General features: G+C 47.0%; 1 protein-coding gene across 2 annotated transcripts in view; it reads left to right on the top strand.

The window, feature by feature from the left end:
• Window positions 1-17,137, top strand: part of LSP1 (lymphocyte specific protein 1) — a 50,969-nt gene extending 33,832 nt beyond the window's left edge. For both annotated transcript variants that reach the window (XM_075712398.1, XM_075712397.1), the window contains 7 exons: window positions 416-541; window positions 3,776-3,819; window positions 3,998-4,079; window positions 4,440-4,580; window positions 5,390-5,470; window positions 6,349-6,463; window positions 15,744-17,137. In XM_075712398.1, coding sequence (XP_075568513.1) covers window positions 416-541; window positions 3,776-3,819; window positions 3,998-4,079; window positions 4,440-4,580; window positions 5,390-5,470; window positions 6,349-6,438 — 564 coding nt within the window. In that variant the 3' untranslated portion in view covers window positions 6,439-6,463; window positions 15,744-17,137. The remainder of the gene's footprint in view (window positions 1-415; window positions 542-3,775; window positions 3,820-3,997; window positions 4,080-4,439; window positions 4,581-5,389; window positions 5,471-6,348; window positions 6,464-15,743) is intronic.
• Window positions 17,138-17,529: the final 392 nt, after the last annotated feature.

Genomic DNA, 17,529 nt, shown 5'->3' with positions numbered 1-17,529 from the left:
ACTTTTTGCATTTGAACCGTGTGTGTGACTCTTTCTAGCCCTTTATTCTAAAGGCAGCTGCTCTCGCTCCTTGTGGCCTCTAAATGAGAAATTCACGTTTTCCTAGCTCAATGGTGGCAAGAAATCTTTATTAACTGATGCAAGGACCTCTTTCCATATAATTTTGGAGCCTTGAACCTGCAAAATTTCTCAGATTCCTGTGTGGTGTCGTCCCCGTCCCTGCCCCCCACCCCCCAAATGAACACATGAGCTTCTTCCTCGATGTTTCAAAATTAGATGACATGAACACAAAGTTTCTGTGCTCACGTATTTAGTGTAAGGCAGGAAGCCTGGGAGACAGGGGAAAAATCACTTTTGTTGCATAGTAAGCACTTTGACCAGCTCACTTCCTGGCTCGTTCATTTTCTACACTCAGGAAAAGAAGAGAAGGAGAAATGAAGAAGAAGAAGAAACACCAGAAAAACGCCAGAAGGCCCCAAGCCCCACCAGCCTGGAAGAGGAGGAGCTGTGCTCTGACCACACTGCAGTGTGCTCCACCAAGGTTTGTGTTCCTGGGGCCCCTCTGGAGGCGATGGCAGCTATCGCAGTAGAGCACCTAACTAATGATGAGGAAAGATGACCCAGGGCTTGCAGTAACATAGGGTGTGAATCCTGTTATCCCATTCCTGCTACAGGCTGGGAAAAATCACTTGATCACTGTTTCCTTCATCTTCCTTGGTTGTCAGCCTCCTTTCTTCCTGCTTTGCCTGCTTGAGCTGTTGGAGGCTGTAACTGTCTCTGTGTATACTTTGCCAATTACTGTAAATGTCTAGAGTTCATTGAGGACTCCAGGCAATATTGTAATACTGAGAAAGAAGTCTGTGCTTTAAGCCTGTGAATTTGGTGAAAGATGACAGATGAACTTAATCAGAAAATGAGATTTCCCTTTCCAAAAAAAACCCCTAAAAACTTTAAGCACTGGATTTTCCCTATCTTTCTTAGAATAAAATCAGAAAGTATGACTTAAGTTTTTTAAACAAACCGGGATTCCTGATCTCTGAAGCATCGTGTCCTTCCTAATCACGTCTCTCTGCATTGATGCTCTTGTGAAACTTCCATTCTTAACACCACCTGAATTGCATTTCATGACTTTTGTTGCATTTGCTACAAATCCTCAGTTCTGTGCATGTGCTTTTAAATACAATAGCTACAGATAAGTGGTTTCTGTAGCGAACAGCTTTTTGTCTTTGTAAGCCCTAAGCTTGTTGATTATAGCAGTGAGGGAAATGGCGAGGAGCCTGGGTAGCCTGTTAATCTGCTGTTGGTATTATCTTTGCTTTTTTGCATTTATATCTGTGCTATTTGCCTCTTAGTCAATACTTCCTGCACAGGGAGGATTGTATGAGCACTTCTTGCACCAGTAAATAGATTGTAAGAGGAAGGTTTCATCATCTACAGCCATCAGATTCTTGTTCTTTATGGAGAAGCCTTTTAAAAATCAGATAGAGAGGGGAGAAAGGGTGGGTTTGGATGCAGGCCATTGTGCTAATATTAAGTTTGAAAAGTGGGGTTGGGGTGGCCAAAGTATATCCCCTGAGTGGGACCAGTGGGGAAATGTGGGAAACGCTTCCAGTGCCTTTTATGTGCTGAAATAATCATCATTACAACCCCAAAACACACATAGCTTCCTGACCTGATCTTAACTGCTGCTGCTAGGATTAGCCCAGGGAAAGGTTTAGAAATACAGTCTTTGTGTTTTATAACGGTGATGTCAGAGCTCACCAATACACAAAGCCGAATGTAAAGCTGTTCAGGAAGAATATGAGCTTGGAATCTTTCCAAAGGAAGGAGGCTCTTTACACCTCAGTCAGCAGGGCTTTACGTGAACACTAAGAATTAAACACATTGACCACCAAGAAGGTGTTCTGGCACAGGATCACTCAGGAGAAACACTGCTTGCAGTGGAAAGATGAGAGCATCTGCAATGGGCAGTGAGCTGATGGAGGCCAGGTACACATCTGGGGCAGGCAGATGTTGGGGTGCAGTGTGACAGGGTGCTCGGGGTTCAGAGGGCCGGTGTGGCCTGGGGGCTGAAATGGATGTGTGGTGGCAGGGGTGAAGCCTTGTACCAGCTCCATTTTTGTCCCAGGCTGCTTGTGAGCTCTGGGTTTTGAGGTTGGCTGAGTGATCAACTGTGGTTTCTTCTGGCCTTTAGAAAGTGCTTTGGACTAGAGAAATGCACAACTCTTGCTGCAAGGAATTGCCCTACAGGGCAGAGGGAGGTGGTCTCCAAATAGCTTAGGAAAAGCTTGTTCCCACCTAGGCTGTCATGCTGAGATCTACTGTGACCTACAGCCTGTTTCTAGGCCTGTCTGTGTTTAACTTGATGATCATTTATGACCTGTTGGAAGCACCTATGGGTGGTTTGCACCTGCACAACATCTCTCTGGCAGGGTTGGCAAGGTCTTTTCCTATGGATATCTTATCTAGCTGTCATTGAGATGATGAGACATGGGCAGCGGTCTACCCGATTCCGCTTTCAGGTGCTGTTGTGCCCCATGAGGGTGCCAGTCTGCCCATCAACGTCCCGGAGGGATGGGCAACCCAATCTCTGAAGTCACAGCTCAGGCAAGCACCAATTCCTCCAGCACCGAGCAAAGGAGCAAGCTGACAGCAGGTGGACAGCCTGCCCAGCAGAAACTGCTGGCTGGAGGGATATCTGTCATGCTGCTGTGTTGGGACCCCATAGAGTGACTCTCCCTAGCACATCTCTATTAGCCAGCGTTACACTGTTAGTGGTTGTGCTCTTCTCTAATGGGCCTTGTGCTCTTGGACACAGCTGTTAAATGTGTCCTCTCTGTGACACTGTCTTGTCTTCTGCTTAGCTAAAATTTAGCACCAGCATCCTGAAAGTGTCTTAAAATGAGCACTTAGCTTTTTATCTGCTAACTTGGTAGGTGATGTTTCCCATGGCACAGGCAGCAGTATACAGGGAGAGAAGGTTCCTTGTTACTTGGTTGCTGCTTGTTGGCTCTGTAGGAGCTGCTGTTAAGAAATAGCTTCCCCCTTGACTTGAAAGTGATTTTTCTCTCTGTTCTTGTTTTCTGGGGCACGAGAGAACTGTGAGGTTTAGCAACACTTCAGCTTTCCTTTATTCAGTGGTTGTGAAGTGTTTGCTTGCCTTCCTGTCTTGGCCAAAGAGTTCTTGCACAGGAGCATCTTGTTCAAAACTCTTTCGTGATGGCTTGACCTGAAGGGCTGCCTTGCTGGTGGCTCCACGTGCTGACTTGCCCTGTCTGCGTGCTTTTCTGGTGTGGATAAGCCATGATGTAACTCATGCCTGTGCTCCTCTCATGCTTGGCTCCTCTTCTGCAGATGTGGCTGGCAGTGCCTCTAGTTTTCTCCCTTGTCTCTCCACACTTGCCACTTTCTCTCTTGTGTCTGGCTAGGAAACCAAGTGTCTGAGAAAGATACCTGGTCCTTGAGCAGGGAAAATGGTCTTGGTTGCTGTTTCAGCTGTCAGTCAAGCTGCACGTTATTGGTTTGCCTCTGAAACTGGTTGGGCTGCTACTGCACACTGGTGCTTTTGGTTGGGATTCTGCTCACCTGCCTTGGAAAGAGAGGGAAAAGGGGTGCTCAGTTTGGGAACATGGGACTGAGTGAGGAATTTCTCACCAAAATCTGGGTGAGGGAGTGGGGAAGAAAAATGTTTGAACTATGGTCAGCCAAGGTGACCTACATCCATCTGAGGTCCATGGAGAAAAGTAATATCTTCGTCTTTTCTCTCCCACTTTAGATCACGGACAGAACTGAGTCACTGAACCGCTCAATAAAGAAAAGGTATCTCTAGGGTTGACATGGGCCTTGGGGTAAAGCAGGTCCCTTCCTCCAAACGAAGGATGCCAGAGGGTGCTGTTGTGGGTATGGGCAGGAGTGACAGGCTGCTTGTGGCCCTCAAAGTCTTTCCTTCTGCCTGAGGTACTGGGGGATCATCTTAATCCTCCTCTTGCTTCTCCAGTAACAGCATAAAGAAGACCCAGCCTCCCCTCCCTGTGTCGAAGATCGATGACAGGCTGGAGCAGTACACGCAGGCTATTGAGGTAGGCTGCTGTGTTGTCTTTCTGTCCCCACTCTCCAAGGAGCCCTCTTTGCTGGGCGTTGCTCTCCCACCATGCCCCTTAGTCTCACCATCTGGGAGGTGACAACTGAATCCTCTCCTCTTAGATGGGAGCAGCCCTTTCTCCTATCTCTATCTCCCTTCACAGCATAAAGTAGGTTTCTTTACTAAACTGCCCCATCCTTGTTTCCTCACGTTCCTTGTTTAAAGGGTGGGAGCATCTGGAAGGAACTAGCAAGACCCTACAAGTGTCCTTTTACAAACCCTCATCCCTGAGTACCTCCAATTACAGGGGAAAAAAAGCGCGCACACTCCCTGACAGTGATCTTCATTTATTTTCCAGACATCTGCAAAGGCTCCAAAACCTGTCCGACAGCCCTCTCTTGACCTTCCCACCACAAGCATGATGGTAGCCAGCACAAAAAGCCTCTGGGAGACTGGAGAGGTTGCAGCTCAGTCTGCTGTGAAGTCCCCGCCCTGTAAGGTATGGCACTCACAGGACTTGCCTTGCTTGTGCAGAGGCAGAGGGGCTGGCCTCCAGGCACAACTTGCATTACACTTGTGTTAGCCTGTTGGTATGGCTCACTGGTGGTGTCCACCAGCTCTAAAGGCATCTATGTTAGAGATGCAATCTCCTTCATCAGCGTACAAGGCCTTGTACCCCAGAGCTTTGTTTCATCTGTGCTAGGGTCCCACACCATTCCTTGGTGGTGCAGCTAGGAAAGCCTCTGTGATGCTGGTTGAGCCTCTGCTTTGAAGTGGGAATAAGTTCAGCTGGTGTGGAAAATGTGTATGTCTTCTGCAGGGGCCAGGACTGAGCTCCAGTTGTTGAACACAAAGTTGGATCTAGTACCAAGATGATAAATCTTGTAAAATTGGAAAATACAGAGAGTATTTATGTATTGCTCTCAATTGCACTTTCTGGTCATTGTAAGAGAGGATGATTCTGTAACGCATGGGTTGCAAATCTGTGTTTATGTAAGCAAAATTCCTTCCACATAAAAAAAAGCCTTGATGTTAACATGTCTTAAATAGTTAACAAACTTAAGAAAATAAACATCTTGGATCTCTGATCCAGGCTTTTGTTGAAGAGAGTGAGGGAGGAAAACATAGGATATACTGGGAATAGGAAGAATTTTTCACAGTCATGGGTTTTAGCTGCAGCTGTCATAGGTCAGATGATGTGATATTATAAATAAAAAGAAGTTAGATGTGTGGGTTTGAAAGGGATGTGAACAAAGGCATGTTCAACACCATTAGCAGTGAAGGGTAATAAGAACATCATCTTCTCAGGATATTGTGGCTGGAGACATTGTGAGTAAAAGAAGCCTTTGGGAACAGAAGGGCAATCCCAAACCCGAGACAAACATCAAGGTGAGTTAGTATCTATATGAGTATGAAAGCACTTGCTCTGCTGTGAAAAAGAAAAGAACTCTTAGATGGGCTGGAAGTATTGAGAAGATGGTGATGTTCTGCAGGGAGAAGGGCTGCCTGTATCTATCAATGCAATTGCATACCTAAGAGCTCTTCCTAACAGCAAGCTGCTATTGCTTCAGCCCTTGTAAAAATGGGGACAAAAATAATTTTATAACCACTAATACTGAAGGGTCTCTTGAATAGCATGTTGTTCTCAGGCCATGGGTTGGGAGTCCCAGCCTTCTAGGCTAAAATTGAACAGCAGATGTGAGTTACTTTGCTCTTGTTATGCTTTTTAATCTTGAGAGTAAAGAAAACATACAAAACCAAGTGGAACCAAACCTAAGACAGTATCAACACTTGGGGTTTCGTGCCTACTGGTATGTTTGTGGAAATGCCTATTAAAATGCAGCAAGCAGCTGCTGCTTGAACTGCCCAGGCTGGGAGAGGAAGATAGAAGTATCTTGTCTGTTCCTGGATGAATACCACTGCCAGGATGTGGTAAATGAAACTGGCTCTTGCCATGGGTGAGACCAACACTGGCTTGCAGGGCTGGGGCTCTTAGACAAGCTCTCCCTCCTGATGCCTGGCATTGCATCTTCCCATTCCTATTACACATCCTGCGCTTGCTGTGTTACGTTACGCTTACACTTTCTATAACTGTAGAGAATTTACATGGAAGGAGCAAGAAGGGAGTACAGAGTAAGCTGTCTCCAAGCCCTCTGGGATTACAGACAACCATATGACATGCTCCTCTGGCTTCAGTTATTTGATCTTTACTGCCTATTTGAGGGAGAAAAATGCTGACTTTGGCTCTTTCTTTCTCTCCTGTTCAGTCCACTCCTTCTGGCAAAAAGTATAAATTTGTTGCAACAGGCCATGGCCAGTACAAGAAGGTGTTGATAGATGATGCTGCAGAGCAATAGCGTGCCTGGACAATTCATTAACCAGGTAGGTGGGGTGTGACCTTGCACTGTGTAACAAACTCCTGGTGCTGTTCTGGTGTACGCTGGGGTTATTTCTGCCAGCTACACTTTGGGTGAGTTGGAAGGTACTGTATGGGAACAGCTGAAGCCTTGCTTCTGTGGAAATGCCTGACTTTCTGAGCTGGAAGGGAGTGGGTACACAGTGGGGACTTGTTTTGGTCTTTGACTTTCTGATGCTGCTAGGAAGCTGGATACCTGTGTTAGTTTAATCTTCAAAATGCGTCCCTTAGCTACTGCTGTTTGGGTGAAGATGCGTTTGCCTTTGCTAGTTCAAAGGAACAGTCTATCTGCTGTTTTTTCTTATGCTCCCTTATGTTGCAAGGAGAAGTAGGTAGCTGGAGATAATTCTGGCTGAGCATGGGGGCTGATGTACTCCTGAAATTCAGATGCTTCTGGGGTCTAATTCCCTGATTTACTGAATTAATCAGGGGAAAAACTTTTAATGATTTCAGTAACCTCTTGGAACCAGTCCATAATAGGGTTGTAGTAGGGAGGACATGAACATCTGGTAGACCAACAGAGCAGAAAGGACCATCCTCTGACATGTAGCAAGGGGGAAGGCAGAGCTGGGTTGCTGTCTGTGCACTCCTGAAATGGTCTTTGGATCTCATGCTTATATTGTGGTTATGTTAATAGATATCCTGGGGTTATCCTGAGTGGATGATAGAGGGTTGCAGCAATAAGGAGGAATGGTATAGAGGGAGGTGATAACTTGTTGGATCCAACTGGACAGCATCTGGTCTGTGAGAGGAGAGGAAGTTGTTGGGTGTAAAAACAAGCTCATTCCCTTTTTTCCTACTATAAAAAAGAAGCTTTATTTCATAGCCAAGCTTATAAATAGCTCTGTCTGCTACAAAACACCTTTTGTTTCTGAATTCTTCTGGGGACTGTGTTCCTCCTTTTTTTTTTTTTTTTTTCCCCCTTCCCCCCCCTTCCCCACAAAGAAGCTGGCTTCTGAGTCCAGCATATTGTTTTGCTTGGGTTGTTCCACCCCCCCCCCCCCCCCCCCCCCCCCCCCCCCCCCCCCCCCGGCTTTGTGGTGTCCATTTAGAAGAGAAGCTCTGTTGAATGCCACTTTGAGATGGGCAGCAGTATAAATCCAAGCCTGCCCAAAGCTATGTTTTTAGATGCAAAGAAGGAGGAGACCACCGGACTTATATCCTCAAGTTGCTTCTCTACCTGTGGCTTTCAGAAACCTATTTTAATGTCTCCTCTTTGATCAGTCCTCCTCTTTTTCCTGAAGGCTGTTTTGATGCACCAGGTGGGATCCTACTGAGCTTCAATTCTTTATAGCAAACAGGTTTTGCTAGGTTGTCAGCAGGTTTTGTTTGCCCTACCTGAGCTTCTGCAGATGCTCAAAGGAAAGTACCCTCTCAGCTTTGATCTTTTTCCAGCATCCTTTCTTGAAAGGCCAGTGACTGTTACAGGATGTCCTCTAGGATCCACCCAGTACTCCAAACAACCACTGCACAGCACTGTTGCCCTATGGGCTCATTCACAAGGAAGGTTTTTTTGACTGTGAATAGCAAAATGACTGTGATAGCTTGGAGGACCTTGGCTTGTTTCTGTTCTTGGGTTTTTAGCTGGCTGTTCTGTGTGCTGAGAGGTCCCTGTTCCCCAGCTCCTCTCCACCCCCCTGGAACTATATTAATCATTTTTCCCTACTGCTGGATGCCTTCATGGTTGCCTTTTTGCTCCCAAACCCTTCTGGCTCACCCCCACGTCACTTGCTCAGCACCACCTTACCAGCTTTCTAGTTGCTTGAGCCACAGGTACAGGTTTTCCTCCTCCCTTCCCTTCCTGAGCTGCAGGACCTCTGAGCAGGCTGCAGAGCAAGAGGTTTTCTGCAAGTGGCAATCTGGGCTCTTACCAACTGCCTGAGGCTGTTTAAAAAACAACCAAACTCTGTGTCCAGTGGCGTTCCCCTTCCCTTGCTTAGCACGGCGGCTTGAGCTGGGTCATGCTGCAATGGCTCCCAGCACAGAACCGCTGGTGGAAATCTCCTCTTGCCTCCAGGCATCTGTTGTCTCCTCTGCAATGCTCTTGTGCCAGGGTCTGTCTCTGCAGGACTTGCCATGCCTGTTGTATGCCTCTGCCCTTCACCCTTGGGACAGAAGGGCTAAACCATGCAGCCAGACCCGCCCTTCCTCTGCTTCCCACTGCAGGCATTGCTCTCCCCACTGGCGATTCTCCATCCTCCGTCCCTGTACAGTGGGGCTGGGTGTGGATGCAGCCTGGTGGAAACCCCAGCAAGTGCAAGACATAAGCCTTTCCTCATTGACATGTGTGAGTTGCTGGTTTGTTCTGGGTGGTTGTCCTCACTGCAGGACAAAGTGGATTAAAGCACAGTTACTTCTGAAACCATCTTCTCTGGCCAGATTCACTTAGTCTCCCAGGTGTAAGCAATATTGGCTGTTCTGCTTCACGCTAATGTTGTGGGTCTTGTGAATGCAGACTCTTGTGCATAGGCATTCCACTATCTGTGCTACAGTAAGGTGCCATTTTATTGCTGCATGGTAAGGTCATCTTATCTGCATTAGGCATGCTACATGTTTTAAGCTGCACTGGTTTTGATTTTGTGTTGCTGCGTGGATCTTTCTTTATGGCCTTCTCTTGCAGCATGTTGAATTATCCTGCAAAGGCTTTCCTGGAATCCACTCACGATTACTGGTGTATTTCCAATCTACCTCTTCTCAACTTTTTCCTGGAAAACTGGGGGGTCAGAAATCCAAACTTTAGATACTTGGGTTATTCTTCCTTCTAGTTTTTTTTTCCTTGGAACAGGGGAAGGGTTTACAAAACAGAGGATAAGACCAGCAAAGTGAAAAATTCAGTGATGGTTTGATTATAACTGAGCTCTTGTGATCGCATCATTGCAAAATTGGAAGACTTCAAAAAGGCAAAAGGGTCTCCTGGTTTTGTTTCTCAGTCTGCAGTTTGGCTTGGGGAAATTTTGGTCAGCTCCATATCCTCTGCACATGAAAAGAATGTAAAGAGCTCTGTATTGAGTTTCCTATTTGGGCTAAATATAGCACTCCTGTATTAGCTGCGTAGGAATGTCCCAGCATATGACAAAGTCCCTTGAGAAACAGAAATAGCTGATCTCCAGCTTTCATGCTCATAAGCTTGGTGGTGATGGAGATGCAAAGGGTGACTAATGCTGGAAAGCGCAGTTGTCTCTGTGGATGGACAGAGTTGGGGATTTTATTTCAAATACCCTTTTTTCAGGGCATCAGGCATCAGTAGGTATGCAACTATTATGATGTTGTGTCTGAAAACAAGACTACATGTGGTTAGCAGGAACCCCCAGAAAACAGGACCTTGTTAAATACACAGAGTTGGATACCCACGTGCTGAAGCAGGCTCTTGCTGGTTATCATGAAAACACTAACACCCAGCTGTACTTTAAAAAGCACTGTAAAATACATAACAGAACTTGATTGCTGCAAAAAAGTCTTCTATGCACTACAATTTAGTAGACTGACCTAGAAGGACATTGGATGATGATGTCCAGTGTTTTAGGCAGGGAAACTGCCATGTGAGAGCAGGATGGATATCTTATGCTGTCCCTTGTCTGTGCCTTAAGTGAAAGCAGGAGTTCCCACCTTGTTCTCAGTGAACAGGTGTGAGGTGCCCTCCATAGCACTTTCAGTGGAGAAGCTAAAGAGATGACATGTACCTTCTTTGAGTTCAGTTTCTAAGAATCCCTAGAGGAGATGTGGAGCAACCCAGACTCCTTCATGTTGTCTCATCTACCACTGCTTTTATTTCTAGGATTTCTCTTGGTTGTAAATAAACACAAGAAAATAAATTCAGATTCCACCATTCTCCTCTAAACTGGGCTTTTTCTACAGGCAATTTGTCCTCTTCACTGTGTGCCTCCCCCCTCTTCCCCTTATTACTGCATACAGTGCTTGTTGTTGGCTCTTTTTAAAACAAGTGCACGTCTGTTTTCCTGGCTCATGACCTGTGGATATGGTATCTTATGCATTTAAGCTTATATACATATGGAGAGTAACCCCTAAATCCACAGCATGAGGCTGCTGGCTTGGAGGGGATTTATTTAATTTTATTTTTTTTTCCTTACACTCAGCTCTGTTGGGCAGTAAACCTAGACATATGTGCTCTCTTGCTTGGTGCCCTGTAGGAACCTCCAGAGATGTGGGCCTGGTGGAGCAGCCTGGCTTCAGTTGACTGACCATCCTGATGCTGTTCTGTTAAAGCTCTTGGTGTGCTCCTCAGGCACTTTGGGTCTAAACTGGCCCACCTCGAACACAGTGGTGATCTTTGTCATGGGTTTGGCAGCCAGCTCCTTCAGTTTCCGGGCATCAAAGCGTGGCTTATGTAGAAGGATGGGTAAGCGTCGGGGAAGAAAGGAGCTTTCTTCCTTCTGTAGCTTCTTCTCTTCTGCTTGCTTCTTCCTCTCTTTCTTGACTGTCATCTGGTATAAAATAGCATCCCACATTCTTGTGGCCCTTGATTTAAATGGCCTGTGGTCTTGACTGATGATTGCTTGAGAGCTGTCCCTCTCCTTGTTCCCTTCCTCCTGTCCCAGCTTTTCCGGCTCGGGCTCTGGGAAGTTGGGTGCTTCTGGCTGTACCAGCAAGTGCTTCTTGAGGCGATGCCAGCCACTAACATTGGCTCCAGGAGGTCTTACTACTTCTACTGATGGTAGTGCTGGCTCAGCTTTGAGGGGAGGACTGGTGTTTGGTAAGCTGGGGGTCAAACAAGGTTGAACGACATCTTCTGCCTTGGTGTCTGTGGAGGTTGGATCTGTACTGTCATCTTGTGCTGGGGTTACTGTCTCTGTGTGTGCTTGCCTCCAAGGAGTCCTGGGTGTTGATGGTGTTAGGATGGCACCATCTTGTTTGGGTAATTCAGGAGCTCTCTCTAATCCAGATATTTCTGTGTCACTTCCATGGGTTGTAGGCTTACTGGCATGGGCATCAGAATTGCTGGGCTTGGGTGAAGGGGTCTTCATGGACTGTTCTGTAGGAACAGGCTTGGGCTCCTTAGGAGGCTCTGCCTCTGCAGCAGAAAGGAGGGGAGGCTCCAGTGTGGGAGCCATGGCCTTGCTATCATCAAGCAAGGTGGGTATCTGCCCTGGAGATGGTTCAGAGCAGCTTGTTTCAGCAGCCAGAGAAGAAGGCATTTTGTCTTCATGTCTAATGGTTGCTTGGGTCTGATTTGACGTGGGCGTCTTAGCCGTGGGTGCCTTGACACTGTGGAAATAAGTGTTCACCTTGGTGACATAGGTAAGCTCTGGTGTCCTTTCTTTACTGGGTGTACTAGAAGGAGGAGGCTGGAGGAAAACAAATATGGAAGGGTCTGGAGAGGGAAGATGGGTGTCTGTGCCTTCAGGCTGCTGTGGATTCTCAGGAGCACCTGGCTTGTGTAGCATGGGCATGGCTGAGGAGGTCGTGAGCCTGAGGTGTTCAGCAATGCGCCTCTGCTCAGTGACCTTCAGAGTGAAAGGCTTGCTCTTTCGGAAAGGGGAGAGGACACGGTGGGTGATGGGTTTGACAGAGAGGCTGGTGGAGTGGGGTGCTGTGGCTTTGGGGGTCTCTGGAGGAGTGTTTTCATTGTGTTCTAGGTCAGGGCTGGCCTCATTCACAGGTGAGAGGCTGGAACGAAAGGACTTGGCTTGCTCTGAAGCTAGGATGGCATTTTTCTTGGCTGCCTTCTTCAGCAGCCGCTGGAGCCGCAGGTTGTCCTTCCCGGGCTTTGGTAGGGTGGGAGGGGGAGAAAGGTGGTGGTGGATGGGAGCAGGCTGGATGGAGGATGATACTGTTATCAGCATTGTCATCTCCTGGAAGAAAACAACAAAGCTTAGAGCTGGCGTGGGCTTAGCCTTGGGCTAGACTCTGAAGTATTTGTACATAAAGCCTCCTTTTCCCCTCTCCAAAAGCTATGAATATGGAGTTGGTATTGTGGGAGAAGAGCATCAGTCTTGGTTTCCTTAGTCTCCCAAGGTAGCCTCAGCCAGTCTTGAGGGTGGTGTGGTAGGGCAAGAGACATACTGGGGGGAAGGTGTATTGCCAAATCTGGAGCCCTCCTGCTTCTGGTGTTAGTGCAAAATCCAGTGAGAGCTGCTTGGGACCCGAGACATTTGTGTCTTGGCAAGTCCTAACAGGATTTGGAAGGAAATGTCAAGAGAAACAGAGCAGGTCTGAAATTTTGAAGCTTTGAAACATTCTTCAGAGGCATGAATTGGGAATGTTTCATGGCTTTCAAAATTCCAGTTATTAATACTCTGAATACAATGTTATGTACAACAGAACAGCCATAAACTACATGTGTCATTTGAGTCGAAGTCAACACTGGCCTTGATTGATTTCAAAGACATCCCAGTGAAACACAGGACTTAAAAGTTGCATTTATCTGATGAGAAAGTGCTTTGTCACAACACTAACACTGACTGGTGTTTCTTTGCTGCATCAAGCACAGCAACAACCTTCTCTTTCTGCACTCAATTTAAGATAAAACTTAGCTTTCTCCTTCTCTTGGGGAGCATTGCCACTGTCCTCCCTGTAACACCCATTCTTCAGTGAAACAGAAATGGGTTGTGGTCTGGGTTGGGTCTTAGCCCCAACAGCAATTGCAGCTGGACTCCCTTTGGCCAATACTGTGCTGGCCCAGGGCGGAAGCGCGACTGCTTTTCCCGCGCTCTGTTGCTAGCTCACCACCATCTCCTCTTTCTAGTGAGCACCAGTCAGATTTCTTCCAGTCAGGCTAAGGGTCTGTTTTGGGGATAGAAAGATAAAACTAGTCTCAGTTCTCCTCTTTCTCTTCCTGAGCAAGGCTGTAGAACACCAAGCATCCAGCCTCTGACCTGCCATGACTCTTTGGCAGCCCCCCAAAAGAAATCTGACTCTGCCCTGGCTCTCACTTAGCACAGAGTTGCTGAGTTTTGCTATAAAATGAGGCATAAATCACTGAGCCCCTTAATTCCTGGTGCTGGATGCAACTGAGCATCCTGAAATGAGGAAGAAGAGGTAGAGTGATGTCAAGGTTGCCCAGAGGGGCTACTGCATATGCTCTGCTCAGTTCCTGGTGGCTCCCGACCTGCTCTGGTTAGTGTGAGTGTGTTGTCTGATACCTGCTGTGTGGGAAAATTATCCTGAATAAAACTCTTAAAAGCGCAGAACAGCTATTTGCACTTGAGTGCCTGGTGTTGTCTTTGTGGGGCACAAAGCCTTCAAAGTCCAGCCCTCACCACAGTGGACAAGCTGTCCTCCAGAGTAGAGGCTGTGGTGGGCAGCGTCTGGGCACTGTCTAGCAAGTGGTACACTGCTACCGATGCATTTATTTTGGCTGCAGGCATGAGAAACCTCCCACTGTTTTGGTGAGGGGCTCAGAGGGGATTTGTGCCAGCTGGGGGTGACAACTGTTGGGCATTCCCAGTGGCTTATCAGCTTCATACCTTAGGCACAAGGCTGGGATTAGGACTTGCTCTATTCCAAGAGCTACTCTTAGAAACAAGTCTGCACTGCCCCAAAAAAAGGCCGAGACCCCATTCCTTCATCATATACCTGGTCTCTTCCCCAGCCCTGTGGATAGTCTAGATTCTTCTGGGTCAGAAAGCCAAAATGCTGCAGTTGGAGAGCTGCAAACTTGCTTTTCTACAACACTACTCTGGTTCTGTTTGTGTAGGAATTGGTAATTGCTTGGGTGATTTTTATCTACTGCAAGGTGAGCTACTACATGGATCTGATGTTAGGATTGATTGTGGAATGATTTAATCTGCTCCTGTTTAATGTGGTCCCATGGACAGCCTGTACTACAAGATGAGCTGTGGTCTAGCAGCACTGGTAAGCCAGAATTATAAGGTTGACCTGCTTCAGGTTTGTTGTGTTGGGAATACTAAAGAGGCAGGGCAGTGAACTTCCCAACTACTGATCAGCTCTTTGAGTGTTTTCCTTGTCCTATGGACTGCTGCACTCCCGAAAAATGCAGCTTCCCACATGGATCAGGATCTTGCCTGTTATTTGCTGCAAACTGCCAGATGCTACTGAGGAGGGCATGGGGGTTCTTGGAGTGGGAAGTTTAGATAGAATCTGCATGCACCAGGAAAACTTTCTCTGTTCCCAAAGTTAGAGGCTGCTTTGTGCCCTATAACCTCAAGATTTGTGGTCTCTTACAATAGTCTGTGCTCTTAAAATCACTCTTGCTACTATCTCAGCATCCCATCAGACTTGAAACCTGCTGTGCTGTGGGTCTTGGAGACCTTGTGGGTGGTAACTTTCATGGCATGTGACTGCCAGAGTCTGTGTGTTTGACTAGTGAGGCAGAGAGATGCTAAGAGACAGTAAAAGGAAATCAGCTCTTAATTTATTTGCCTTCCCTGTCATGCTTGGCTTTGTTTGATGAGTCTCCTTCAGAGCTCTGTGTGCTCAGGAGAAATTCTGCAACAATCAAGATTTGTGAGTGTCTTCCCCCTTGCTGCATAATGAAGCAAAAGCAAAGGGACAGACAGACTTTATTTATTGCCAGCAGAAAGGCCAGAACTGAAACCCCAGGGACAACAGGGAAAATACTGCCTGAGAAACTTGGGTGCATTTGTGATAAGCTGGAAGGAAGTTCAGCAAGAAGCTGAGTCAAGAGGCTTTCAAAGGGTTAAGTTTCCCTACTGCTGGTTGAGTGCCTGTGTGTGGAGGAGAGGTCACCCACTCTTGGACCCCAACTGTTCTCCTGGATTCTGCTCCATCTGCAATCAACCCCAAACTGGGAATGGTGGGGAGAGTGTCGGCATGGGGGAGTCATTTATCATGCGATGGAAAAGTCATTTGCGTGCTGGAGTCCCTCAACTGTACCAGCTGTCATGCACAGAGCAGATGAGAGCTGCAGGAACCCGATACTGCTGCAGATGGTCCCAAGCAGAGAGCTGCGGATGCCAGAGGCTGTAGGAACACACTCTGCTTTAGTGGCTGTCTTGGGCTTGAAGGAAACCTGCTAATCTCCTTGGGAGGATACAGCTGGGCAGAAGCACGTATTTCCCTCTGCCTGGGCAGTCGTGACCTCTGCTGGGCATGCAGCCCTCAGCATCTGCTCTGCCATGGGCATGTAGCACAGTTGGCTGTCCTGCAGCACTAAAGCTTTATGGGCTGATTCTTGGGGGTTTGTGGAAATTGGTGGGAGAAAACCACCTGTAATTGCTAGACAAGATGCTGCCCCTGTACAGTACAGGATATTGCTTGTGGCAGGCCAAATGGTATGCACAAACTTGTTGTTTTCTTCTCTTGCAGCTGAGCTTGGTCCTGTCTCGATGCAACCCTCAATGCCACTATTTCCTCTCCTCCACAGAAGACAATTGAAGGATGTTTCTCTTCTCCTGCCTGATACTGGTCTGCTTCGGTTCAGCCTGAATCCTCTCGCAGTGTGAGCAATACCCCATGCTGCCTCTGGTTGGATGAAAGGAACTAGATCAGCTGGCAAAACCCATCCCTGTTTTAACCTTCTATGTGACTCTTTGGCTTCGTTTCTCTCTTTTTTTTTTTTTTTTTTTTTTTTTTTTTTATCTGGCTCTGCTATGGAGATGGGGGGGCTGTGGCTCTGCTCCCTCTCTCCCTCTCTTCTTTCTCAAGTGTTGGAAGAGAGGGATCTGCTGTCCTGCCAAGCTGGCAGGGCTTTTGCTACATGATGAAGAATTTCTATGTTTGTGGCTCTTGGTGGCTGGGTGGTGAGAGAGAGGGAGCTTAACAGAAACCTGGTAAAAGAATAAGTGTTTGAAAGGAGGGCAATGGGCAGATCCTGAGTGTGAGGAGGCTGCAAGGACCACTTGTCACCCTGTTAGTGCCAGCTCTGGGTAAAGTCTTCCCCTGTTTACAATACAGCCTCTGTCCCTCTATAACATCTGCTTTGAGGGACTTCCATCTACTCTGTGTACATTGAATCACATTCAGCTTAGTTCTATTTTTTCTTTAGTTCCCAGATCATCCTTTAATGACAGTTACGTACCCATGCCAAAATGTTCCTGCTGCTTTTCTGTCTTGACAGTGGCAATAACAGCTTTGTTTCAAATAGCTGCTGCCTTCCTCTCCCTGTCTAACATGGGTTGGAGGTCTCCTTTTCCAGGTGAGGAGTACTGATCACGCATTATCTCCCTTCTCTGGGGAAGGGATTTGCTTGTTCTCTAACCATGGGCTCCCGTGTCAGTGATTGAAACACTTCTGAATGTCACAGGTGGTGTGCATGTTGATAACCTGCCTGCTACACTCCTGGAGGCCGACAAGATATCTAGGAAAAGGCTGCTTCTCTTATGCTTGAAGCTGCCTTGGTGAAAAGGCATCCTAATGAGTTGTTTGGGGAGGTCAGGGCTTGCTGTGAACATGGGAAAACTGAGCCCCTAAAGAGTGGCACTCTGGCCTTGGACCCGAAATCTGTAAATCAGGTCCCAGGGCTGTTTCTGAGCTCTCCCACATCTTCATATTTCATGGTGTTAGCATGTCCTCCTTCCTTTCTTTAAAGTTTTATTCCTGCCCTCTTCCTATGTCAATATAATTTTGTAATTTGTTTCTGCTCTTCTGGAGGGAGGGCAGCTTCTATCTCTTCCTGCATCTGTTTGCTTTCTGCTTAAATTCACTGCGTTCTGGATTTTTTTTTTGTAAGCATTTAATAAAATTTGAGGAAGATGTTGTAATGATGGCAACTCTGAGGATTTTATTGAAGTAGGAGTTTCTGCAGCAAAGCTCTTCTCCAAGACCTTGCAGCTCTGCCCTTGAGCAGAATGTGGATGAGAAGAAACATCAGGCTGAATGACAAGAAGAAAAGGAGCTTGATGTATGCATGAAAGGGGCTTTCTGTGTGCCTGCCCCATTTAGGAGATCCTTGTCATCTTGCTGCATTCTTCATTGCTATTGGGGGGTAATTTACTGTAAAATGGGAATGAGTCTTATTTGGGTGAGAGATGGAGCAGCATGCTTCCTAGGGAGTGATCAGCTAGGAGAAGCAGAGGGCTTAGCTCCCCAACTAATAGACCTGAACAGTGTCACAGGCTTCAACCAAAATCACTGGTGATGTCAGCTATAAAAA

This window comes from Pelecanus crispus, chromosome 6 (assembly GCF_030463565.1).
Source record: "Pelecanus crispus isolate bPelCri1 chromosome 6, bPelCri1.pri, whole genome shotgun sequence".
Lineage (NCBI taxonomy): Eukaryota > Metazoa > Chordata > Aves > Pelecaniformes > Pelecanidae > Pelecanus > Pelecanus crispus.
Note: the sequence above shows the minus strand (reverse complement) of the source record. Positions and strands in the feature narration are given on the sequence as shown.